This window comes from Dermacentor albipictus, chromosome 5, assembly GCF_038994185.2.
Source record: "Dermacentor albipictus isolate Rhodes 1998 colony chromosome 5, USDA_Dalb.pri_finalv2, whole genome shotgun sequence".
Classification (NCBI taxonomy): Eukaryota; Metazoa; Arthropoda; class Arachnida; order Ixodida; family Ixodidae; genus Dermacentor; species Dermacentor albipictus.
Window position 1 is genome coordinate 57,330,867 of NC_091825.1, and position 26,551 is coordinate 57,357,417.

Below are 26,551 nucleotides of genomic sequence, written 5' to 3' on the forward strand. Positions count from 1 at the left end.
TCACTATAAACAAATATGGTGTACCCAAGGTAGGATAGCCACACAAGGTTAACCCTAGCCGCCGTGGAGAAAGGAAGTAAATGGAAGAGAGAAGACAGGAAAGATCAAAAGTGAGAGACAACGACTAAGATTTGGGGAGAAAGGGACAGGAAGAGGCGACTGCTGATTTCCCCCGGGTGGGTCAGTCCGGGGGCGCCATCTACGTGAAGCAGACGCTAAAGAGGTGTGTTGCCTCCATCGGGGGGCCTTAAAGGTACGAACACCCGGCATTGGCTCAACCTACAGGATCCCCCTTTCCCCGGACATGGCTAAGCCGCGCACGGCTACACGCGGGGGGTCCGACCTTCACGTGCTCGGGTCCGTGGTGTCGCAACACACCAAACGCCTGCTGACGCAGACGTTCCTGCGGGGGGGGGGAGGGGGTGTTCAAATAAATGTTATTATTACTTAGCCTGGTTACCAATAGAAATGTGCTACATAGGGCACTTACATTATGTTCTACAGGCCGAAACAAAAGTCATATCAGTCGCGCACGCGCATGTATTTGGACAAGTATTGAGTACCAGAACGACATTATTATAAATAATAAATAAAACCAAACCCGTAAGCAACCAGGGCAGAACAACAGGCTCGGCACTTAAGTGGTCATAGAATTAAAGTAAACAAAGTGTTGCAAAGTCTGGCGTGCCCAGTAGAGCAAAGTATTTCACCAATTGTCTATGCACTTTGACGTCACATAGCACAAAGTGGTCTGGCAAAGCCTACAAAGTCAGTTCTGCGAGCAGCTTAACAAGACACTCAGCAATGCTCCTCGCGCCATCTTTCGTTGCTTACGTACTCGAAATATCCGCGTGAACAGGAGCACTGTCCTTCCACTTACTCTGTATGCTGGCACCACAGATGCGAGGAGATGTAGGTCCATGAGTGATTCCATCGAGTCCTGCCGGAGAAAAACGTGCACAAAATGTCCCTAAGCAAAAAAAAAAGGCCGGAGATGTTCGCTGGGCTTTGCGCACAACTTTACTAAGGCGGGCAGAGTGAGAAAAAAGAGTCTAGAAGATCTTCGGTAGTTCGCTCTCATAATGCTGAACGAAACAACAATAGCGACTTACTCCACGCGTTAGCGCCTTACAATGGACGATTACAGCTTAAATGGTGGCAGCGCAACATTCTACTGTCTCCATCCACCGATGCACGTCCCCACAAATTTGGTACCGTCTTACGGACGATAATCGGCAACACTGCATCAAGTGTCGTTCGGTAAAGCGTCTGCCTTGCACAAAGATGCAGCAGGAGCGGCTGTGTCATCAGAGCGCCCCGAACCGTCTGTGATCAATGCCAGCTGCCCTTCTGATCGGGAACATCAGCTTCAGCAAGCTATATAAGCTAGGATAATCACGGAATTATTCATTTTGCAGCGCAGGTGATGGCGGTACACAATTCTACTGATTATCTCGTGCCGCCAGCGCAGGTTGGTTAAATCCGCATCAGCGTGTAGCATGTTTTTATATTTGTTTGCCGCACCCATTGCTGTCAAGGCAAATGCCAACTCGGGCTGAGCTGCGAAGAACTTTAGAGCCCGTGTTCAAAGAAGTTACGGGATTGCGTAACAACTTCTTCCTACTTATTGCCTTATTTCATTCATCACACAAAGGAGATTGAGCGGGAAGATCTTGGTTAAGAAAATAAGGAAGTCACGCGAACGAACGGGCAGCTGACAACATAGGTTGCTGAACTTCAACAATTTTCATGAATCAACAATATTAAAATCAAGGGAGTGGCCCAAGTGAAGGGCGAAAGCTGTGACCCAATTCTTTAACTGCGCTTTTGAATGCAGCAGCAGGCGGGGGGAAAGTCGCGGTGCCGCCCGAAAGGTGTAGCTCCGATTGCGACAGCAAATTATTAGATTGCAGTACAAAGTAAGATAGTAGAACTGAGGTTGTACAGCGCGAATAAAATAACGAAACCGGGAAACAAGTACCACCGACAAGCGCTGTCTGCGGAATTTGTTTCCTCGTGTCCTTGTTTTATTCGCGCTGTTGAACCTCATTTCTAAATATGAACGAACTAGCCCTCATCAAGATCTCACTAAGGATAGTAGTTTTATCGGCCGTGTAAACTTGTAAACATTCGCTTACTGACCAAATTAAGAATGACAATGTGTAAGTGTGGCTGAACGAGGACGTAGAAAGCAACAGACACACCGAGACAGCGCTGTTTTGTATGTCTGATTCGTTCTACATCCTCGTTCAGTCGCGCCTACAGATTCTGTCATGGATTCAATCAAACTATCCCGTTAACTTAAATATGAATACATGTCGCTCGATGAGCGCGGCAAATTGCTGCCAAAATTCTGAAGTGAGGAATCACGGCAGGAGCAAGTGAATTAACTTTCATCAATTTCTCGCTTTAACGCGAACAAAACGTCGAAAGCATAGCGCATACGAAGCTACCGGCACTACGCGCGCTCTGCAAAGATCGCAGACCGCTTTAAAAATGAGGCCCGCACGGGCACGCACTTTGGACGCTTCGGCAACGATAACCGCACAGCCATGATAGGGCTAGGATCCACCCACTTCAGATATTCTACAGACCCCCAAAAGAGGAACGCCGCAACGTTCAATTCTTTCACCGCTACTCTTCAATATAGGGATGAAAGGACTAGCGGTGAAACTACAACGGATCCCAAACTTAGGACATGTGATTTACGCAGACTACGTAACTCTCTGGACCTCAAAGGGAACTTGAGGGGAACCTCAGGAAACCCTCCAGAAGGCAATTAGCATTGTTGAGGATCATGTAACAAAAGCTGGCATGAATTGCGCCCGGAGAAGTCCGAACCAATCCGAGTTAGAGCGCCTTATACACGAAAGGACGATAGACTTCCGATAACGCTTGCTCTGGGAGGTCAAACAATACAGGAGGTATCTAAAGCTTGGATACTCGGACGATGGATACAGGAAAATGGAGCAGTAGGGCAAACGATCGCAAATCTCCGGAAAACGGTTAACAGCGTGACTAGGATGATAAACAGAGTAGGAAGAAACAGAAAAGTCTTCAAGGAGGAAGAGACGATAAGGCACGTACAGGCATTTGCCATAAGCCGTGTAACCTTTGGCCTTCCTTTCCAAAAAGTATCAAACTCAGAGGGAAATAAAATAAACGCCCTTATACGCACAGCTTATAAGGCGGCGCTTGGTCTACCGATTTGCACTAGCACGACCTTTTTTAATGCAATGGGTATTAGCAACACATTTGAAGAAGTCGTGGCTGCAACACTGATTGCACAACGAGAAAGGCTCAATTCCATGGAGCAAGGTCGAACACTTCTCCGTCGATTAGGGTATCCACTCAGACCGGCACATTCTAACGACCAAACAGAACTCCTCCCACCGAACATACGAGCTCAGATCTCTGTGTCCCCAATCCCTAAAAACATGAGCGAGAAATACCACAGACAACGGCGTCTTGCACGGGCCAGGACACTCGAACGTAGGTTCGGTAGAAACCCGGAGGTTTACTACACGGACGCGTGCAAACAGGATACCAAAACTTTCACTGTGGTAGCCACAAACGCACAAACTACTATTTCCGCAACAGTCACAACAGGGTCGGTGGCCACAGCAGAGGCTACTGCGGTGGCTCTGGCTATACGTGACGCTGAAAATAGAGCACGTTCTGCGTTAATACTAAACGACTTGCAGTCGGCATGTCACCTTTTCATGGCAGGCACCCTGCCCAAACTCACCATCAAAATCCTAGGAAGAAATCTCACGGAACACCACGCTATTGCGTGGTGTCCGGCGCACGCCGGAGCGAGGGGTAACGAGAGGGCGGACCGCCTCGCTCGAGAATATAACATCCGAGCGACGGAACGCACTCTCGTAGAATCTCCGATCACAGCAAAAGATATCTTGGAGGCACAGAGACGAGGAAGGCAACGGTATAGCTTTCCAGACATATGCTTGGACTCAGCGCAAATGCGGGACTGGCGCCGACTACAAACCCGTACATACCCACACCTACTCATACTACACCACATACACCCCACCCGGTATCCCAACACTTGCCCTTGGTGTGGAGGGCGGCCATCTCTTGACCATATCACATGGTCATGCCAGAGTCGGCCACAAGAAATCCAATCACCCCTTGTGGGGCAAAACTCCAACAGTAGGCAGTGGGAGGTGTGGCTAGCCAGCACGGTGCGGGAGGACCAATTGGCCCTTCTCGACCAAGCCCGGCGTGCCGCGATCGCCAGTGGGGCCCTGGACTGAGGGACCCACCCACTGGACCTGAATGTGATCTTTTTTTAATTTAATAAAAGTTTTATACTACTACTACTAACCGCTGTCGAGACACGCGAGCGCCGGCAACGCGTCCCGACAGCGTCTGTCAAAGGCGTCTACTATGGCGTCCGCGATTCGCGTGGCCAATGCCGTAGGAAACGCCACGGTTGTCTCCACTTTATGAAACGGCCGGCCAGGAGGACATCGAAGCACCCTAGCAGCCGCTGGAGAACACCCACCCAGGCCGCGTTCCTCGCTCGCGCACCTCCCACTCTTTCACTCGCACATACAGCATACGGCGCGCGGAAACGGTTTTATCGCCCTTGGACATCATACGAAACCTGACGGCGACACCGACGGCAGAAATGCACCTGGAGTGTTTATATATTGCTATCGCAAAAATAAGTACACCTGTCAATGTTCCATCATAGACACTTTTAGAACACGGGCCCCAAACGTTTGGGGCCCCAAAAGATAGCGTCAGAGACACTACGTGCGCGCGAGAAGAAAAGTGCACATGGGCTTTGCATCGGGCACGCTATTCCACTGATTTAGCGGGATCCCCAAAAGCTGCCACAAAGGATTTACGTCAACAAACATGGCGGCACCCATCGTGGCGACAGCTGTAACCTAGCACCAAACTGGGCTAGAGTGGTGGTAACGTGTGAAATTCGCAAGCTAGGAGAACTGACTACGGTTATCATTTTTACAGCGAAGTTTTATACCTCTACAGTCCAAGGAAATTTCCCTCTCGTAAGCAAAAACTCCCCATACGTGGGTCGATCCCGAAGTTAGTGCAATGCCGGCTCGACCCGCGGCGGAGGTGAAGCAGGCGTTAAGCACTGCCCATACGTGGGCCGATGCCGAAGAAAGTGCAATGCCGCCTCGACCCGCGGTGGAGGTGAAGCAGGTGTCAAGCACTCCCCATACGTGGGCCGATCCCGAAGCTAGTGCAATGCTGGCTCCACCCACGGCGGAGGTGAAGCAGGCGTCAGGCACTCCCCATACGTGTGCCAATCCAGAAGAACGTGCAATGGCGGCTCGACTCGCAGTGGAAGTGAAGCAGGTGTCAAGCATTCCACATGCGTGGGCCGATCCCGAAGATAGTGCAATGCCGGCTGGACCCTCGGTGGAGGTGAAGGAGGCGTCAAGCCCTCCGCATACGTGGGCCGGTCAGGAAGATAGTGCAATGCTGGTTCGACCCGCGGTGGAGATGAAGCTGGCGTTAAGCACTTGCCATACGCGGGCCGATACCGAAGATAGTGCAATGCCAGCTCCCCCGCGGCGGTGGTGCAGCAGGTGTCAAGCACTCCCCATACGTGAGTCGATCCCGAAGCTAGTGCAATGCTGGCTCCACCCACGGCGGAGGTGAAGCAGGCGTCAGGCACTCCCCATACGTGTGCCAATCCAGAAGAATGTGCAATGGCGGCTCGACCCGCAGTGGAAGTGAAGCAGGCGTCAAGCATTCCACATGCGTGGGCCGATCCCGAAGATAGTGCAATGCCGGCTGGACCCGCGGTGGAGGTGAAGCAGGCGTCAAGCCCTCCGCATACGTGGGCCGGTCGCGAAGATAGTGCAATGCCGGTTCAACCCGCGGCGGAGGTGAAGCAGGCGTCAAGCACCCGCATACGAGGGCCGATACCGAAGATAGTGCAATGCCGGTTCAACCCGCGGCGGAGGTGAAGCAGGCGTCAAGCACTTCCCATACGTGCGCCAATCCTGAAGAAGTCCAATGCCGGCTCGATCCGCGGTGGAGATGAAGGCGGCGTTAAACACTCTCCATACGGGGGCGATACCGAACATAGTGCGATGCCGTCTCCACCCGCGGTGGAGGTGAAACAGGCGTCAGGCACTCCCCTTACGTGGGCCAATCCCAAAGAAAGTGGAATGCCGGGTCGACCGCCGCAGAACTATTGCGTCAAACTCTTGCGTTTGCTTCCAGTTGTTGACAAATTCGACTTCAGCCCGCCGTCTGCTAGCCGCGTGGTTAGCTGATATGGTAGAGCGGCTGCCCCGGAAAGGCGATGGTCCCGGGTTCGAGTCCCGGACCAGGACAAATTTTTCTTGAACTACCAGGCTTTTCTTTCGAGGAACCCGTAGGGGTTTCGTACGAACGGGCGGATGTCTGATTCTCCCTTCATTAATTACTTCTCGCCACTTTGCGGGTTACCGCAGGATTATTACGTCAGAATAACCTCTAAATTTTAATTAAATGCGAAAACACGAAAGTCTAAGTTACTGTTCTTATGATAAAATGGTAAATCTTACTTAATTATCTGTAACAGATTTTTTTGACGTGGCAGTGACACTGTCAGCGCAAGACGCTAACCACAAACTTAAAGCCCATTCCTAATACTCTTCAGTTACTCCTGCGTGCCCCAACGCTAACCACCGCAAAGCTCTTCGGGGCCCCAAGCCTTTGAGGCCCCTGTTCTAAAACTATTCACTCACGCTGCATCACATATTACACAGCGGTGAGAGACGGTGCCACAAGACGCTTGAGATACGACTGTGCTTGAAGGTGCCTACCTATGCACTCAAGCGCCTGGTCGTGCTTATGAAAGCTACCTCCGTGAGCCGTTATCCTGAAATAATTGCGTTGCTGCCGTCAGAGCATTGCTGGACGCGTAAACTTCCTTAGGCCCGACCATCTCTAGTACTGCGCCATGACGATACGTACGCAGCACGCGAGTTCCGGGCTTTTAGTACAGGGAAATGCCTACGTACGTAAGCGAGCATTCACTTTCTGAGGCTGGCATGGGAATATGCGACGAACTGCGCCAACAGGTAGTCAAGCCTTTCGCGCAAACAACGCATGCTGAACACTTTGTCAAAAACAAAGCTCATATTTTTTTGCTATGGATTCCCACCGTGCTGGATCTTGGAGTGGGTTCTACGCGTTCACTTCACGCAGTAAAGCCAAATCGCAGGCCATTGAAAAGTACAGCATTCGGTTGGCCGCCTTTGATGGCGCCATTTTGCGAAACTTATCTCGCGCTCTCCCGAACAAACGAGAACCACAAGAGCAGCATGAAAGGCTTCCCACGTACACGCGCAAGAACAAGGTGCATGCGCACACGGCAGCCGCGTATGCATCACGTAACGTTCGCGTTCCGCACATGCGCACATTGCAGAACGTAGCAATATCACGTACGCAACGCTGTTGCGTACGGAACGTACGCAGTAATAAACACTGTCTCGCAGCTAGTGTAACGTGTCTTCAGGGTGCTGCTGCTGAGACAAAGTGAACGTAGTTAAGATCGGTGTGCTGCAATTATTCGCTTTGCCATTTAACCTGGATTTGCGCATATTGTACTGCAAAGTTGTCGCACACCTGTACTCGACATTATCTGATTACCCGAGTAACAGATAGCTTTAGTACTGCGCCATGACGATACGTACGCAGCACGTAAGCACTTTGCGAAACGTAGCAGTGCTTCTCCCGGCAGGGCTTTTAGGACGAAAGCCTTTTTTCTAGGCTCATGGTGAAGTTTATGTCAGCAGACCTGAGCGCCGGAGTATCCGCCAAAGCGTCATCACGCCTTGAGAAGACAGATTAAAGACCGAATAAACAAAAATAAAATGATAGATAGTGACAGTTAGTGAGAGATAACGTTGTAATAGAGGTTGGTAGGAGTTAATCAAGACTAGTAATGACTACTAATGACTCCGAAAAGACTAATATGTCTAACGATGGCTTGTAATGACCACAATTAATTAGAAATGACTAAAACCTATAGGAATGATTAGTAATAAAGATAATCACTACTTATGATTTGTGATGGCTATAATGACCACGAAATGACCAATATGTCTAACGACGGCTTGTAATGGCCACAACTAGTGATCACTAATGAGTTATAATGACTTATTTTTTTATTCAGTTACGTCACAGGCTCCTGAAGGAGGATTGCGTGGAGGGAGGATGCAGCGAATTAGAAAGGAGTACAAACAAATTATACATTGTTAGCGAGTGCGTGCTGCCTATATTAGACATAGAAGTCAAACCTTTTCGCAGAATTTATTCGCAATGGCTCCCCGACTCACAGCGGATGAGCGACGCGCAATTGCTATTATGGGGCGCACAATGTCCCAAAGAGCGATAGAGCCCGGCGCGTGTTATCAGCTGAAACGCGTAATCTTTTGGCATGGCGATACAGAGAGCGCACTGAGGAAGCCTACACATTCGGTTAAACGACTGCCCGTTTCAACGTTGCCACTCGTGCAATGCAGTTCTGCATGTATATTAGGCCACGCATGCTCCTGGGCACAGTGCGTCAGATCCCGCAACTGCCGCACGGTGTCGCCCCGCAGAGCAAGGCCGTCTGCTCGCGCGCTCTACACAGACGTGGCCGCGGCTGTACCGCTTGGAAGCATCGAACTCGTGGCTGAGATTCTTCTTCCGGCTACCGTTCGGTGCGGACCCGGAATCATGTGCTCCAGCGCAGCGGAGATAGCGGCCTCTGCAAGCCGCGGAAACAGGATTGAAGACAATGATGGTCAGCACTACGAGATCATTTTGCCTACATTGTCCACCGGACGTGTTGTGGTTAATACTGTTTTTTTTTTTGCACGGCGACGTACGAGTTAGGCCCTACAGGGTTGAGGACTTCCGCGACGCCCTAGCCAACGCTGGTGCGCTTCCCGACGTGGTGGCGTTGGGGGCGTACCAAATCAACCATGTTTGGGCGGTGGCTCTCATCAGCACTGAAGCAACTAAGAAGCTGGCCGCTCTCAAGGAACTGGAAGTAAAAGGATGCCGCTGCATTATCTTCGATCCAGATAACCAACAGGTGAAACTGCGGCTGCACTGGATGTTGCACGTCGTGGCGGACGACGACATTCGGACGGCTCTCGCTGCTTACGGCAGCGTATCCGAAGTGACCCGGGAGCGATGGCGTGTCTCAGGCGTCAAGGAGAAAGGGTCCACAACGATGACCGCGCTCCTGAAGCTGAGACCCGGTTTGAAGGTCGATGACCTACCTCACCAGCTACGCGTTGCAGGAGAGTTGGCCCTTGTGGTGGCGCCTGGGCGGCCTATGCAATGCCTACGCTGCCGCGGTACGGGCCACGTTCGACGTGAATGCAAGGTGCCGCGGTGCTCAAAATGCAGACGCTATGGTCACGTCGACAGCGATTGCGTCCGCGCATATGCAGTGGCTACGGAGCCGGCATCGCAAGACAAGTCGACGGAGCTGCTGATGGACGTCGACGAGGCGGAGGAGGTAGCGAAAGGAGCCGAGGAAGTCGGCAAGCCAGCAGGAATGACCGACCCGTCGGGTCTTGCCAGTGGGGACACAAGCACATCAAGCAACGCAGAGACGCACCCCGATGAGAAGGAATTGCCTGCCAGCAGTGACGCAACCATGTCAAGCAACGGAGAGACGCACCCCGAGGAGAAGAAATTGCCTGCGTCTCGGGCGAAGGCCTCGGAGAATGGGAAGAGCGTTCCGGCACCCAAAGTCGCCGAACCAGCGAATAGCTCGCCGAACGCGGACCCGAGCGGCGGCCGCGCAGTCAGCGTCTCCGCGCCAGCCAAGCACCCTTATGGCCACACCGGCAACGATGGGGATAAGGTGGCAGCCACCAGCGTCGAGGAGCCACCTGCAAAAACAACTCAAGCCAGGCGGGCCAGTCTCCGGCAGCGACCTAACATTTCGTCTGAGAGGCGAACCGGCGATACAGCACCTACGCGGCAAGGTTCGGAGCCTGCACAGGCTGGCTCCGGCATCAACGAGGGTGTCTAGCCACGCGCTAGACGCGGAGGGTAAGCACCATGCTCTCGGCCTTTTCACTTCCTTGCGAAAATGGCTCCTGCATCTCCGTTGAAGGTAGCTACACTTAATGTCAGGGGCTTGGCAGGAAAGAAAAAGCAAAGTCAGGTGTATTGGCTTTTAACGGAGCACGACATTGATATTGCTACGGGGTATATTCCCACTAACGAAGAGCCGAGCAGGAAGAAGACGAAGACGACGATTGGAAGCTAGCGCGGGCTGTTGCCTCTTGGTCAACTGCGGCGTATTGCCTTGTAAATATACTTGTAAATAGCTTTTCGTCGGTGTCTTCCTACGTAACATATTTGGTGGAGGTGGACGTTCCCTGTACCTCGTCACGGAGCTTCGCAGTGGACGGTACGTCGAGTCTACCTTCATGGCTCCCGGCGACGCCAACCCGACTCCACCGGCTCCGACACCTGCTGCCACTTCGACGACCTACATCACCCTCTCCGCCCCCCGTGATCCTGGCGTATTATCGGCACAAGATGGGGAAGACGTCGAGGACTGGATCAGCCTTTACGAACACGTCAGCCGCAATAACCGGTGGGACCCAACTATCATGCTCGCCAACGTCGTGTTTTACCTCGGTGGCACACCTCGAGTTTGGTATCGGACGCACGAAGATGAGCTGACCAGTTGGGATTCGCTTAAGCAAAAGCTTCGAGACTTGTTCGGCAACCCCTACGGTCACCAACTTGCCGCGCAGAAGGCGCTTTCCGGTCGTGTGCAGACGTCAACGGAGCCCTACGTCACGTACATCCAGGACGTCTTGGCTCTATGCCGCAAAGTTGACGCACACATGACTGAGTCCGACAAGGTCTCCCACATCCTCAAAGGCATTGCCGATGACGCCTTCAACTTGCTCGTATTTAACAACGTCGCGACGGTGGATGCAGTTATAAAAGAGTGCCGCCGCCTGGAATTCGCTAAAAGCCGACGTATCGACCAACAGTTTGCCCGTCTGCCCAACACCCCAGCGACATCTTCCTGTGCCGACACTCCTCGTCCCAACAACACTGGCGATGTTACCAGGATTGTCCGGCGTGAGATCGAGGCCGCCTATCCGGCTGCGTTCGACTCCAGCCCCTCCAATGCACCTGCAGTCACTGTTTCCCTGATCCAGGCAATTGTCCGCCAGGAGTTCGCCAACATGGGTATTCACACCATCTGCTCGGCCCATCGCCCTGATCCCCACCCGGCATCTTCGATTCCACCCCATCCCGCACCTTCTTACCCACCACGTTTCCGCAACCTCCCTGAATGGCGCACTGCAGACGACAAGCCAATTTGTTTTCACTGCCATAGAATTGGGCACATTTCTCGCCACTGCCGCAGTCGCTGGAGTTCCCTGAACCAGTCTACATATACTGCCTACTCTCGCCCCCCGAATGGCCTTTCTCGTCCCTATGCTGCCCGCTCAGATAATGCCGCCACCGATTCTCCTGCGCCGAACCGCCCCTATTCTCGTTCGCCTTCGCCCCAACGACGACAATCTCGCTCTCCCCAGCCCCGTCATTCCTATTCGCCGACTCCCTTCGGACGCCGCTCCCAGCCGGAAAACTAGACGATGCAGCGCCTCGAGGTGACGCTGCATTGCTCCCTACGCCGCCAAATCCTCTCCTGACGTTGCCCACTCATCTGAACCTTCTTGACGTGCAAGTCGACGGTTTTCCTGTATCAGCTCTCATAGACACTGGGGCGCATTTGTCGGTCATGAGCGCGGATCTTCGTACCCGGCTGAGGAAAATAATCACGCCCGCCACGACGCCTGTTGTCCGTGTCGCCGATGGCGGAACAGCCCCCGTAATTGGTATGTGTGCCGCCCGCGTCTCCTTCGCCGATCGCTCCACTACTGTGCTATTCACAGTCATCGCTCACTGTCCCCACGACATCATCCTCGGCCTCGACTTCCTCTCCGCACATTCTGCTCTCATCGATTGCTCCGCCAGTACTCTCCGCCTCGACCTGCCTGTTCTGGATCCCGCTGAACAACACCTTCCTCGCCTCAGTTCCGTCGACTTAGTTCGCTTGCCACCTTCGGCACTGACTTACGTTGACTTCGTGTCATCCCCACCAGTGCCCGACGGTCACTACATCGCGGCTCCTATGCAAGACGTCCTCCTTACACACGGGATCACACTACCTCATACTATTTTATCTATTACGGCGAATTGCGTCTGCCTGCCAGTGGTCAATTTTGCCTTGACGACACAAGTGCTGCCACGCGGGATGTCTCTGGCCCAACTTTGCTCATTCGAGGATCACTCTGTAGCATCGATTTCAGTAGACGACAATTCAACCGATCCTCCTCTACCATCGCAGTCGGCAGCTTGTACCATCGCCAACTTCCAGAAAATGATTGCACCCGACTTGCCGTCCGAGCACGCTCGTGCGCTCTACCGCGTTCTGACTTCCTACCAAGATATTTTTGACTTTAACGATCGTCCTTTGGCCCAAACAACAGCTGTTAAACATCACATTAATACCGGAGATGCCCCTCCTATTCATCGCCGCCCGTATCGAGTATCACCGGCTGAGCGTCAAGTTATTCACACCGAAGTTCGCAAAATGCTTGCCAAGAACATTATTGAACCGTCCTGTAGTCCATGGGCATCACCGGTTGTGCTGGTAAAAAAGAAGGATGGCTCATGGCGCTTTTGCGTGGATTATCAGCACCTTAACAGGGTTACCAAGAAGGACGTGTATCCCCTACCTCGGATTGATGACGCCCTTGACTGCCTCCACGGTGCTCGCTATTTCTCCTCTATTGACCTTCGCTCCGGCTATTGGCAGATTGCCGTGGACGATTTCGACCGCGAGAAGACTGCTTTTGTAACACCCGACGGTCTTTATCAATTCAAGGTGATGCCGTTCGGCCTATGTAACGCTCCTGCCACTTTTGAACGCATGATGGACTCCCTTCTTCACGGTTTCAAATGGTCCACGTGCCTGTGCTACTTGGACGACGTTATAGTTTTCTCCCCAACATTCGCTACGCACCTCGAGCGCCTCTCAGCAGTCCTGGACGTTTTTCGGCGAGCCGGTCTGCAACTCAACGCATCGAAGTGCCAATTCGGCCGTCGCCAGATTACCGTCCTTGGACATCTCGTTGACGCGAACGGAGTGCAACCGGACCCAGGCAAGATCCATGCTGTTACGCACTTCCCTGTTCCGAAGTGTGTCAAGGATGTGCGCAGCTTCATCGGCCTTTGCTCGTACTTCCGCCGTTTCGTCAAAAATTTTGCGGCCATAGCACGACCACTAACCGAGCTTTTGAAAAAAGACGCCCCTTTCCAGTGGGGCGATAACGAGGCCTCGGCATTCTCGCTTCTCATCGATCTTCTCACAACGCCTCCCGTTCTGGCCCATTTCGATCCTTCTGCGCCTACCGAAGTCCATACTGATGCCAGCGGTCACGGAATTGGCGCAGTACTGGCACAACGCCAGCGTGGCCACGACCGTGTTATCGCTTACGCCAGCAGGCTCCTCTCGCCCGCGGAGCGCAACTATTCCATCACTGAGCGTGAGTGTCTGGGCGTAGTTTGGGCGGTTGCGAAGTTCCGCCCATACTGATATGGCCGACCCTTTTCCGTTATCACAGACCATCACGCGCTTTGTTGGTTATGCTCATTGAAAGACCCTTCAGGAAGACTTGGTCGCTGGGCCTTACGCCTCCAAGAATATTCGTTCTCTCTCATCTACAAATCTGGCCGACTACACAAGGACGCTGACTGCCTGTCTCGCTACCCGGTAGACGAACCTGACGACGCCGACAGTAGTACCGCCGACCGCATTTTCTCTGTGTCTGCCTTCGATAACATCGCCGATGAGCAGTACCGGGACCTATCGCTGCGAGTACTCATCGAGCGTCTGCGCTCTACACCTACCGACGCATCCGTTCGCCGATATGTCCTCCAGGGCGGCATTCTGTACCGACGGAGCTTCCTCCCTGATGGCCCTGATCTTCTTCTTGTCGTGCCAAAACATCTACGACAGACTGTGCTCTTTCAGATGCATGACGCACCCACTGCAGGACATCTTGGCGTAACCCGCACGTACGACCGCGTCCGCCGCCGCTTCTATTGGCCTGGTCTTGCTCGCTCTGTCCGACGCTATGTTGCTGCCTGTGATCCCTGCCAGCGTCGGAAAACGCCTCAGGTGCTACCTTCCGGTCATCTCCAGCCGATCACCGTCCCTGTGGAACCGTTTTTTCGTGTTGGATTAGACCTCCTCGGTCCCTTTCCCACGTCATCCTCTGAGAACAAATGGGTCGCCGTCGCAACTGATTACGCCACCCGATACGCTATCACGCGGGCTCTACCTACCAGTTGCGCCACTGACGTCGCGGACTTTCTCTTGCGTGACATTATCTTAGTGCATGGCGCCCCGCGACAGCTGCTTACTGACCGTGGTCGTAACTTCCTCTCGAAAGTTATCGCCGACATTGTGCGTTCCTGCTCTATTCAACACAAGCTGACTACCTCATACCATCCTCAAACCAATGGCCTGACCGAGCGCTTAAACCGTACTCTTACCTACATGCTGTCCAAGTACGTTTCGAAGGACCACCACGACTGGGACGTTGCCCTTCCTTACGTCACCTTTGCTTACAATTCTTCCCGGCACGACACCGCCGGATTTTCTCCATTTTATCTACTCTACGGTCGCGAACCGACCTTGCCCCTTGACACGGTACTTCCTCCTGCTGCGACCTCAACAACCGAGTATGCGCGCGACGCCATCGCCCTCGCCGATCATGCACCCCAGCTTGCCCGTGCTCGACTGACGGACTCGCAAACCACGCAGCAGCGTCAGTACAACGCCCGCCACCGTGACGTACAGTTTTCGCCTGGTGCACTCGTGCTCCTGTGGTCGCCCTGTCGTCGCGTTGGACTTTCCGAAAAGCTCCTTTCGCGATACACAGGACCCTACCGCGTGCTGCGCCAGGTGACGCCTGTGACTTATGAAATTGCTCCTGTGAGCTCAACCTCGTCATCTACTCTGGCGTCTAGTGATGTCGTGCACGTCAGTAGGCTCAAGCGCTACTACACTGCTTCAGAGTCCAGCCTTTAGTCGCTCCGGGACGGCGCTTTTGCCGCCGGGGGTAGTGCTACGGGGTATATTCCCACTAACGAAGAGCCGAGCAGGAAGAAGACGAAGACGACGATTGGAAGCTAGCGCGGGCTGTTGCCTCTTGGTCAACTGCGGCGTATTGCCTTGTAAATATACTTGTAAATAGCTTTTCGTCGGTGTCTTCCTACGTAACAATATATTGGCCGTGCAGGAAACAAAAGTTGACGGTGAAGAAGAGACCGGGAGCATGGTGCTACGTTTCACGTCTAGATTCTATGCTATTGTAAGCCATGCCATTGGCACATCTGCTGGTTGTGTGCTTTTTATTAAGAAGTTGCCGGCTCTGGTCGTGCATGCTGATTTCTCGTGCTTATCAGGTCGGTGTGTTGCTGTCGATTTCACACTCAGCGATACAGAATGGCGTGTTTTGTGTTTGTGCACACCAAATGTTGTGGATGAAGGGGTTGATTTCTTTAGAAGTGTTGAGCAGCGTCTCAGCTTCGATAAACAGCTGATTATCATGGGCGACTTCAACTGTGTCCTGAGTGCTTGTGATAAGACTAGTGATCGGGGGTTCAGGGACGCAAGTACTGAGGTACTGTCGCAAATCATTGACAAATGGAACCTTGAGGATGTGGCGGAGTGTATGCAAGGCGCGGGTGGTGTGAAGTACACACATTTCCAGCGCGCAAGTCATGCCCGTCTGGACCGCATTTATGTAACGTTGGACGTGATTCCAAAATGCAACAGTTATCAAGTAGTGCCGGTGTCTTTCTCAGACCACTGTTTAGTAGAGTGCGGGATTGGGGCAAAAAAACATGGCAGTGCTTTTAGCTGGGAACTGTGGAAGATAAATAACAAGCTGATTAAAGACGATGCTTTCAACCTTGCGGTAGTTGAGGAAATCGGCAAAACAAAGCCGAATAATGAACTGAAAACATGGCAACAGTAGGAGCTTTGTCAGGAACAACTTAAAATAAAAGCAATAGAGCGGTCTTGTTCTATGGCGTACGAGGAGAAACTAATTGAACGTAATCTAAGGTCTATGCTTGCAAAACTGCTCGAGAAAGAATGCGAAGCGCCTGGTAAATGGATCGATGACGTAACGAAAACGAAACAAAAAATTGAAGTGATAGAAGAGGAGCGGTATCGTGGTGCGCTGGTCCGAGCGAGAGCGGAACATGTAGCTGCTGGGGAGACGCCGTCTAAACGAGCGCTCGGAATTGAAAAAGCCCACGCTCGTCGAAATCACATAGACAACATAGAATGGGAAGGCGTCTTATCTGATGATAACGAACATATTAAGCGTGCATTTTTTCAGTACTATCAGGCGTTGTTCGCTTTACATGTTGCCGACACGAACATGTTTAAGGATAAGTTCCTTGGGGCACTGCCGCGACTCAACGATGAGCAGAAGGATAGGTTAGAGGTGGCAATAACCGAATCAGAGGTAGAAATGGCGATAGACAATTTAAATCCTGGTAAATCGCCAGGACCGGACGGGTTAAGCGCGGCGTTTTACAAAGCTTTTAAGCGAGGAATCGCGCCAATATTGACGGTAGTGTTTAATGAAGCTTACGAAATTAACGAATTGCCTCAGTCTTGTGCAAGATCACACACTGTCTTAATCTCCAAAACTGACGATGCACAGAAGTTACGAGAAGTAACAGCGTATCGGCCAATCGCACTTACAAATGTGGATTACAAAATTTATATGAAAGTTTTAGCACGAAGATTACAGTCAGTAATTCAGGAAATCGTTGCACCGCATCAAACGTGCGGGATTAAGGGACGATCTATTACGACTAATATTCACACAGCAAGATGCGTGCTGGAGTGCTGCGATATTACAAATAGCCGCGTGGCCATCTTGCTACTAGACCTTGAAAAAGCTTTAGACTGTGTCGCGTATGAAATTTTGCTTTGCATACTAGATCCTGTTAACGTTGGTTCTGTTATTCGCGAGGGTGTCGCCCTGGCGTATCGAAACTGCACGACGAGATTGATTGTTAACCAGAGTCTGGGGGCCCCCATTAGCGTGCAGCGGTCGGTACGCCAGGGTTGTCCCCTTAGCCCTCTTTTGTTTTGCATCTACATAGAGGCGATGTGCTTAAACATCGTGAAAAAACAGGCAATTCCTGGCTTTCGGTTGCAAGCAGTGGAAGTCAAGCTGTTGGCATATGCGTATGATGTGGCGGTTTTTTCAACCAGTAGGGAAGGTTTATTTGAGGCTATTAAATGTGTAGAGAACTTCTGCCAAGTCACAGGCAGCAGAGTGAACTTAGCAAAATCACTAGGGCTCTGGCACGGAGAATAGCAATTGACGCCCGACCGCTTTGCAAACGTGTCCTGGGTTACAACCCCAACGAAGTACTTGGGAGTACCTCTAGAATGCAACCGTGATAGCGCGATATATTGGACAGCGCAGACGCATGATACACGTGGAAAGGTGGAAAGGAACAAACTTATCGATTTTTGCTAGAGCCACCGTGTGCAATCTCTTCTTTATTAGTAGGCTGTGGTATGTAATGCAGGTGTTACATTGTGCAAGGCTCAATGTACAGAAGCTGCATCGAATTTTCGCCATTTTCGTGTGGGATGCGCAATGGGAAAGGTGCAGCCGAACAAATTTGTTCAGAGGAGTCAAGAATGGTGGATTGGGCCTGGGACACCTTTTTTGCGGCAGATTGTTAACAGGTTTCTTTTCCTTCGTGATGTCAGCGATCCTTTTTTGCGCACCGCATGCCAAGTAAGACTCGGGAGCGCGTTGCCAGACTTTGTTGTTTCAACCGAAACACTTACGGGAGGCATTTTTGGATATTTTAGAGAAGTTGTCGCAAGTGTACGATTCCTTGCAACGAGCTTTTCAAATGAATATTTACCTACTGTCAAAAAGAAAAAAATTGTACAAGAATTTGTGTGATGTCGTTCTGCCGGAGCCAATGTACAGAGCCTTGTACAGTGGAGGCCCTGGTAGGGACGTGTTAAAGAGAGTAAAGAAAGTGCAAGTTGCGCCAGGGGTTAAAACCTTTTTTTTAGGTTACACACTGGAACGTTGCCAGTAAAAATGTTTTTACAGGAAAAAGGCTTATTTCTTCCATGGGGATCTCACTGACTTAACTGCAAACAACCAGAAACGATAGATCACGTTTTTCTTCATTGTTGGGGAGGGGTATTTTTTGGGGACGTACTACAAAGAACGTTAAAGAAACAATTTCCCCTCGACCCTCATGGAATACGGTATCTACCCATTCCTAACAAGGATGGTTTTCCGTTTGATTTGATAATGTTAATTGGCCTCCACAGTATTTGGCGCTCTCGAATGGAAGGATACTACTGCGATCCCGACGCACGACCTACGCGAATTTATTTCCGTGAAACTGCATCGGTTTGTTGAAATTTTGAAGGCCGGCGGCGATACCCCCGAGTGGCTGTCAAGGGTGGAGCCATTGATGGCTCTAAATGAATTTTAATGTGGTGAACCCAGCCTCCCACCAGGCTGTTTATGTCAATACGACGTGTTCATTGTATCTTTTATGTTTTGTTCTATGCATTGCTATTGCTGTTCTTTCTTTGTCAAAGTCAGGCAATAAAGAAAAAAAAAGAATTCGTGGCTGAGTGGTAGCGTCTCCGTCTCACACTCCGCAGACCCTGGTTCGATTCCCACCCAGCCCATCTTGGAAATTGCTTTTCATTTATGGAGTACCTGCCGTGATTTATCGCTCACTGCCAACGGCGCGGACGCGGACACCGGCTTTTCTGCGACACGAGCTCCTTAACGCTATCGCGTTATTACGAAGCAACCGGCACCACGCAAACTCTGAAGACATCGCCAATCGCTTTGAAGATGAGGCCGCGCGGGCGCACACTTTGGCCTCGTCGCAGATTATTTTCAAAATTCCGCATCCGCCAGGCAGCGCCGTAAGTAGCAGCGGTGGGAGAACACCCTCTCCCTCGCATTAGCCCCGTTTTTCGCGCGCGACAGAAGAGGGCGCGCTTCTTGCTCACCGTGTACCTAAAACCCCTTAAACTACGTAAAGTAGCGACACTCTCCTCCTCCGCCTTCACTCCTCGTCATTTCTCCTCTCTTTCACGCTCCCTTCTCGACCGTGGCGCCGCCTACAATACTCGAACGTAGCAACGGCGATAACATGCGCTCCTCGCCACTCCATAGACGCTTCTCGAGCAAAAATGGCACTGATGCACGGCGCGAGGGCCCACGTGATGCTATTAGGCTAATAGCGACGCGGCGTCGGCCTCGGTCTCAGCGCACGAGGAGGAGGCGGCATTCTTCAAAGCGTGGAAGTACTTTACGAATTTTAAGGGGTTTTACGTCTACTGCCGTTCTCGCTCGCGCAGGCGAGATTGAGCCGCGTCCGCCGGCTCACCCTCTCACGCTTTCACTTGCACATACAGGGTACGGCACAAGCCTAAGTTGTTATCGCCCTTAGACTCTATACGAAACTTCACGGCGACGGCGAAAGCGACGGCAGAAATGTGCCTTGACTGTGTGTATAATCGCTACCACAATATTTAAAGCACGCGCGATTACCGCACACTCTCGCCTATATGTTCAAGCTTCTGCCCTCGTAGGCAAGCCAGCCAACAAAACGAACGGCAAGTAGTGACGATATACACGGCGCTCACTCACGTTTTTCTTTCGGTCTGCCCTCATGCAGGTGGCGTACCTCTCCATCTTCCTCGACCACGAGTAGCCGACCCAGTTCTCAGGAATCAATATGCCGTCAGTGACCATGGCTCCTGCAAATGCATTCAAATGTGCCACTTACACAGGAAACCACCGCCCTTTCTCTAGCCTTGAGTCTTCTACTGTAAACTACCTTTTTTCTTGCTTTGATTTCATGGAGCTGAACTTTTTTTCACAAACTTTTCCAGAGCTTACGATAATTTTTTTTCGGGAGCATTTAGCGCCCGCTTATACTGTAGAAAAAGGCTAAATCCTGTCAGCATCGGCGCAGCTGCTTCAAAGATGACCGTTGCGTAACTTGAAAGGCAACTAGCTATGTAGCATGATGTGATTAATAACAACTTGAACCTTTTCACGTTGGGCTCAATTACTACATGGCACGCGTCTTATTTTGAAAACTGGCATCCAAGCAGTGATGCAACCATATTTATTTGAGCAATATTGATAAATTGATGTGAACTATTAGTTTCCAAATGCATCAACATTCAAGTTCACATTTGTCAGCCCTCCACTTGTCCACAGTGCTGGCAAATGTCAATATGATTTTCGCACGTTTGTTAGCCTTTTGCTTATAACTTTTACATTTCAAATTAAAAGGCTAATTGACTTTACCTCTGGAGGTCGCAACATAAACTAACATACACAGTATATCTAGCACTGAACCTGATACGGCTGATGTTAATGTCTACCGACTGCATGGAGTAGATTGCTTTGGTTATATTAAATAATTGTGCCTAGAAATGTTGAATAAATTTTAAGACTTAGACAGGCTCAGGTACGAAATTTAGAACTTTGTAAATGAGCCATAGAAATATGTATTGACGCCATATACTCAACAAGCTGGGAAATCTGCAGCAGAAAGAAATTTGTAAGCAGAACATCGCGAAAAGAGCTGAAATATTATGGCAATTCTGCATAAGCTGCCAACTAACACAAGTAATTTGTCGGCTTTAGACGCTAAACGGATGCGCTTAAGAGCGCTCAGACGTGTATTTTTCATGCAGAGTTGCATATTTGTAATTTTGGTGCCTGATTTGGGCGCCGGCGTTGCAAGATTGGTAGAACCTACAGCTCAGAATGCGGTGGTAGGGTTCGACTGCTGCCTGAGGTTAGGTTGTATAATGTCCTCTTTCATTCTTCTTTTCTATATATACGCTTCAACCAATAACTCCGTGAGAATATAATTCGCAATGAATGTCGACGTTAATGTAATTGGCATTGAGGCAACGTTGCCACAAATCATATTGCCAAGGCCAATACACGTCCTGCATGAGGCGTCTACTGGAGCCGGGCTCCTCTATCGCACTTCGCAGTGGGCACGCTGCGCCATTTAGCGGCACCGCCGTGAAATCCTCGCGTGGCTGCTGAGAGAATGGATACCCAGGCGACAACGCTGTCTCGATATACATGCCGTGGGTTCGATCATGCCCAGCACAGGAGAAATCTTTAACGATTCATGTCTCACTGAAGAGCGGAACACACCCAGTGGCACCTGCCAAGTGACCGACGCTGGCGTCAAATATGTTAATTGCAGAGTGGCACATACCCAGTGGAGCCTACCCAACGTCTCAAGTTGGTCCGACGGTTGGTTTCGAATGGTGTTCCTTCGGCACAACAGCCCGATGCTTCACATCATGGACGACCGAGTGACCTAACGTGGCAGGAAAAGCCTAAAATGTAGTCTCCTGAAATTTCAGGGAAGTCCCGAAGAATGCTAACAACATTACAAAACACCAAGGTCCAACACAATGCTGGAATCGAAATGGTGCATTTCTTGTCAGCGAAGTAGCCGCAGCAGCGGATGCCGCGAGCATAGCCACGGCGATTGTAGCTGTTCGCTATTTTAATCACGAGAACGCAGGCGCTGCTGGATGCGTGATGCTTGTTGGAACAGTGCGCACTTACCCAGTTGCATGCACCCTGTGTTGAAGTTGTGTGTTCAGATTCATGCCAAATGTCAGATACCCTGTGACACAAGTTGTCGAATATGCCAAACAGCAGATGGCGGCAAGTTGTCAATTTGGACACAGTCCCAGTGGCCCAAGTTGCGTTCTCGGCAATGCAACGGCCAGTACATACTACGTTACCGCGATGTCCATATATCCACCAAGAAATCAGCGACAAGCGACAATTTCCGGGTAAAAAGCAAACTCCACTTTAAGACACGTTTATTTCAGCTACGCTTTCTTCAGCTTCACGGGACCGTTGGTGATATAAACTCGACCCCTCGGTAACCCTCATCACCCTAGTGTCATGTAGCGCAAAACACTGACACGCTACGTCTCAGCTTTGTCATGAAAGACAAGATATTTGCAGAAAACGTCGACCATGATTGTCAATGTAAGCAAATAGTCCGAAAGAACAAGCGAACGTATGAACAATAGAGGGAGAGTTACTGACAAAGAGAGCGAACGAACAAACATCTCTGCCCGGTCCCGACCACAGGAGACCAACCTATAACCAGCGACCGACCTACCAATGAGACCACCAATCAACCGCGTAAATGGCTGAAAGAACCAAAGAAAGTTGAGCAACCTTTAGCTCTGCCCCAACTGCTACGTTACCTATTCTTATGCATGTAAAACACAGAACTGATTTTTCTTAGGTTTACAATATAAAGCCTACCCGCGGCCTAATAATGGCAGCATATCTGATTCAAAGCATACCTCCGGCTCAATTACAGCAAGAGTCCTAATTTAAGGCAAAACTCCGACCCAGATACGGCTATATTTCTAATTTGAAACAGTAATCAGATTCAACTCCGGTAAGATTCCTGCTATATTGCATTACTACGGCTCATCTGGCCATGGTCTCATTTAATTCATTGCTACGGCTCAACTCCTCCAAGGTTTCTGAGTTAAAGCGCAACTCCTCCCAACTACAGCAAGATTTCTGATTTCAAGCATACCTCCGGCCGTACTTCGGCATCATTTCTGATTTAAAGCGCAACTCCGGTTCAATCTACGCAAGATTTCCTATTTAACGCGCAACTTCACCTAACTTCTGCAAGGTTTTCGATGTAAAGTATACTTGCGACCCAACTGCAGCAACATCTCTGATTTAAAGCACACCTCTTGCCCAACTCCAGCAACAATTATAATTTAAAGCACAACTCCTGCCCAGTTCGGGCTAGATATCTGATTTGAAGTGATACTCCGACTCAACTCTGCAAGATTTCTGATTTATTGCGCTGCTACGGCTCAACTTACGCATGATTTCTTATTTAATGCATTACTATGGTTGAAGTACGGCTCAACTCCGGCAAGATTTCTGATTTAAAGCATAACTCCGCCCAGCTCTGCCAAAAGTTTGTATTTCAAGCACACCACCGGCCCAACTCAGGCAACATTTGACTTAAAGCGCAACTCCGACCCAAATCCGGCAAGATATGTGATTTAAAGCTAAACTGCACCAAGCACTGGCAAGATTTCTCATATAAAGCATACGTCCAGCACAACCCCGGCAAGTTTTCTCCTTTAAACCCCAACTCTGGCGAGATTTCTCATTTGAAGCAATACTCCGGCTCTACATCAGCAGCATTTTTGACTTAAGTTACAACTACGAATAAAGTCGACCATGATTTCTGATTTAATGCACCACTAACGCTCAACATCGGCAAGACTTACGATTTAAAGAACAACTCCACCCAACTACGCCAGGATTTCTGATTTGAAGCACTCCGTCAGCGCAACTCCGGCAAGATTTCTAATTGAAAGGAGAACTCCGACCCAATTTCGGTTAGATTTCTGATTTAATGCGCTACTGCTACTAAACTTTGGCATGATTTCTGATTTAATGCACTACTAAGCCTGGACTATGGCAAGATCTTAGGTAAACAGTAAATCTGTGGGACAACTACGGCAACAACTTTGATTTAAAGCATACCTCCGGCCTATCACCGGCAAGAATTTTTATTTAAAGCATGACACCTAACTCAAGGCAACATTTGTGAATCAACGCGAAACCCGAGCCCGACTGCGGCAAGACTTCCCACATAAAACATACCTGCAGCCCAACTACGGCAACAATTTTTATTTAAAGCACAACACCCAAATCTCGGCAAATGATCTGATTCATCACGCAACTCCGGATCAACTCCGGGAAGATTGCTCATTTAAAGCCTAGCTCCACCCAACTCCGGCAATGTTTATTATGTAAAGTACAAATGTGCCCCGATTACGGCAACTATTCTGCTTTAAAGCATACTTCTGGTCCAACTCGGGCAACATTTATAATTTAAAGCACAACTACGACCCGATTTCGACAAGATTTCTAAATTGAAGCATTCGTTCGGATCAGCGCCGACACGATTTCTGGTTTGAAGCGTAAGTGCGCCCAACTCCGGCAGGGTTTCTTGATGAAAGCACAACTGTTCCCAACCGCGAGCTATGGAAAGAAGAACGATAGGTGTAACTTTAAGGGATAAAAAAAGAGCAGATTGGGTGAGGGAACAAACGCGAATTAATGACATCCTATTTGAAATCAAGAAATAGAAATGGGCATGGGCAGGACATCTAACGAGGAGGGAACATAACCGAAGGTCATTAAGGGTTACGTACTGGCTTCCAAGGGAAGGGAAGCGTAGCAGGGGGCAGCAGAAAGTTAGGTGGGCGGATGAGATTAAGAAGTTTGCAGGGACAACATGGCGACAATTAGTAGATGACCAGGGTAGTTGGAGAAATATGGGAGAGGCCTTTGCTCTGCAGTGGGCGTAACTGGGCTGATGATGATGATGATGCTGATGATGATGTTCCCAACCGGAGTTGGCGTCACCTTTTCCAACTAGTGCCTCTCGTTTTCCGCTCGAAGTACACAAGGCCTTTGGTTCTCGCTGGCCTCAGTAGCTTGAAATGTTGCCGCCGTTACAAAGGCAACACTCACTTCAAGAGATGCGCATTAGTGGAACGATAAAGCGAATTGTTCAGAAGGAATAAATAAACTAAATGGAGGGCAGGCGCTAAGTTTCAGAATGAGAAGTACATGAAAACACCAGATGTAAAAAAAATTCACAGTTACAAGTCAAAGATGAAGTAGTTACCAAAAATATAGCGGAAGAGAAGCACGAACTGCATTACTGACACTTTAACTTGTTCTCTTCGAGTCGTCATCCAGTCAGCCGAGCAATAGGGTTCACATAGTTAGTCACGCGTTCCAGCTTCCTAGTGGCGAAGAAGACAGGCTGATGAAGCGAGCGCAGCGGACGGTTTGCTTAACTACTATATTGTTCCGTGTGGAGCTTAGTAAAGAGAATTATAACGCTTGAATCTATGAAAGCTACAAGTACAGTGGTTCAGCCAGCACAATAATTATGGTCGGTACGTAGATGTGTTTAAGCTTTTGTCCTTCAAATTGATTTGCAATTTTGCAAACTGATCATATTCAGGAGTATATAGCGGTTTGAATGCGAGAATTTGGCATTAATTACACATAGCGAATCATTACGACCTGATTGCGTTTGCATTGTGTAAAATGTTTTGTTACTAAATATTGCCCAATGGGCCTGAAGGTTATCTCACATAATAAAGAAAATAACGCGCGCAGACACTGATTTCCTCGCTCTATTAAGGAACCTGCGAGTGCTCGAACATTTCGAAACAATAAGGGGTATAAATATTATCACCAGAACGCTTGAAGCCACGAGAACAAAGAACAGAACGCGAAAGACCATGCTTCGGTGCTCTTCCCGTGATTACTCCGCTTACAGCAAATCCTCTCATTGAAATTCCAAAGTGGTTTTCTTGGGTGGTGGCGAAGGCCTGCGGAATGCTCAATGGCTAATGCAAGGAGAGGCATCTACAAAGTCTGTATGCATTGGAGCCTCGACACAACCGCATGACCACGCCGGTGAAACGTGCAGCCGGTATCAGTAGAATTGGTGGAGAATACGGGTGCGTGCGTGTTGAAATTCAAGGATTCATAGAATTCTGTCTGGTCGCGTAGAAGTATGACGAAACAAGGAAACATCGATCAAGAAGTAAAACAACATTTAGCTGCTAAATTCATGCAGCAACACCTCTGGGAGGTGTCTAGGTATGCGTGCATTCTGCCGCTTACTCATTTCCCCAGAGCCCGGTGTCATTATCGATGTGATGAAACTTGATTCGACCACTATGAACTCTCATCAACTTTTGTCGGTCGTTATCAGCCTTATCGAAGTAGTCCAACCCTTATCAACCTTATCGGAATAAATCCAATCCTTATCAACCCTTATCGGTAGGCATTGATCTTAACGCAATCGATTCGACCTTTATCAACCCTTATCGGTCCTTATCAACCTTGGTGTCAGACCAGGCTACGTAGTATTCCATGATGATGTAACCAGCGCAAAAGGGGACGCGGAACCCAAGAAAGGCGGCAATATCAAGTAGCCGGTCTTACAACTTGCCCCAGTTTATTTCTAGTTCGACGGGCTTTGTCGACTGTGGTAACCAGCACTTGTCCTTGTCGCCTTTCTTGTGTTCTGTATCCCCTCTTGCGCTGGTTCTTCATTATCAACCTTATCGAACATGATACGACTCTTATCCAGGTCCATAGGCCCTTACGAAGTCTATCACACTTGATCCGACGCTTATTATATTTATAGGTGCTCATTATCCTTATCAAAATTGCTCCAACCACTAACACCCCTTATCGCTTTTAAACACTTTACCGGTCCTCTCCAACCATTATTAACCATGATTAGACCCATACAACCCCTCAGCACTCCT

General features: G+C 50.0%; 1 protein-coding gene across 2 annotated transcripts in view; it reads right to left on the reverse strand.

Annotated features, from left to right (window-relative positions):
- The window catches only part of LOC135911176 (uncharacterized), a 330,618-nt gene that overhangs the window by 16,352 nt on the left and 287,715 nt on the right, over nucleotides 1–26,551 (reverse strand). Inside the window, exons 18-19 of one of the 2 annotated variants that reach the window (XM_065443366.2) lie at nucleotides 19,788–19,897; nucleotides 881–940 (exon numbers count right to left, since the gene is read on the reverse strand). In XM_065443366.2, the coding sequence (XP_065299438.2) occupies nucleotides 881–940; nucleotides 19,788–19,897 (170 nt within the window). Of the gene's footprint in view, nucleotides 1–880; nucleotides 941–19,786; nucleotides 19,898–21,390; nucleotides 21,496–26,551 lie in introns of those variants that run through there. The other variant, XM_065443367.2, reaches the window with a different exon arrangement.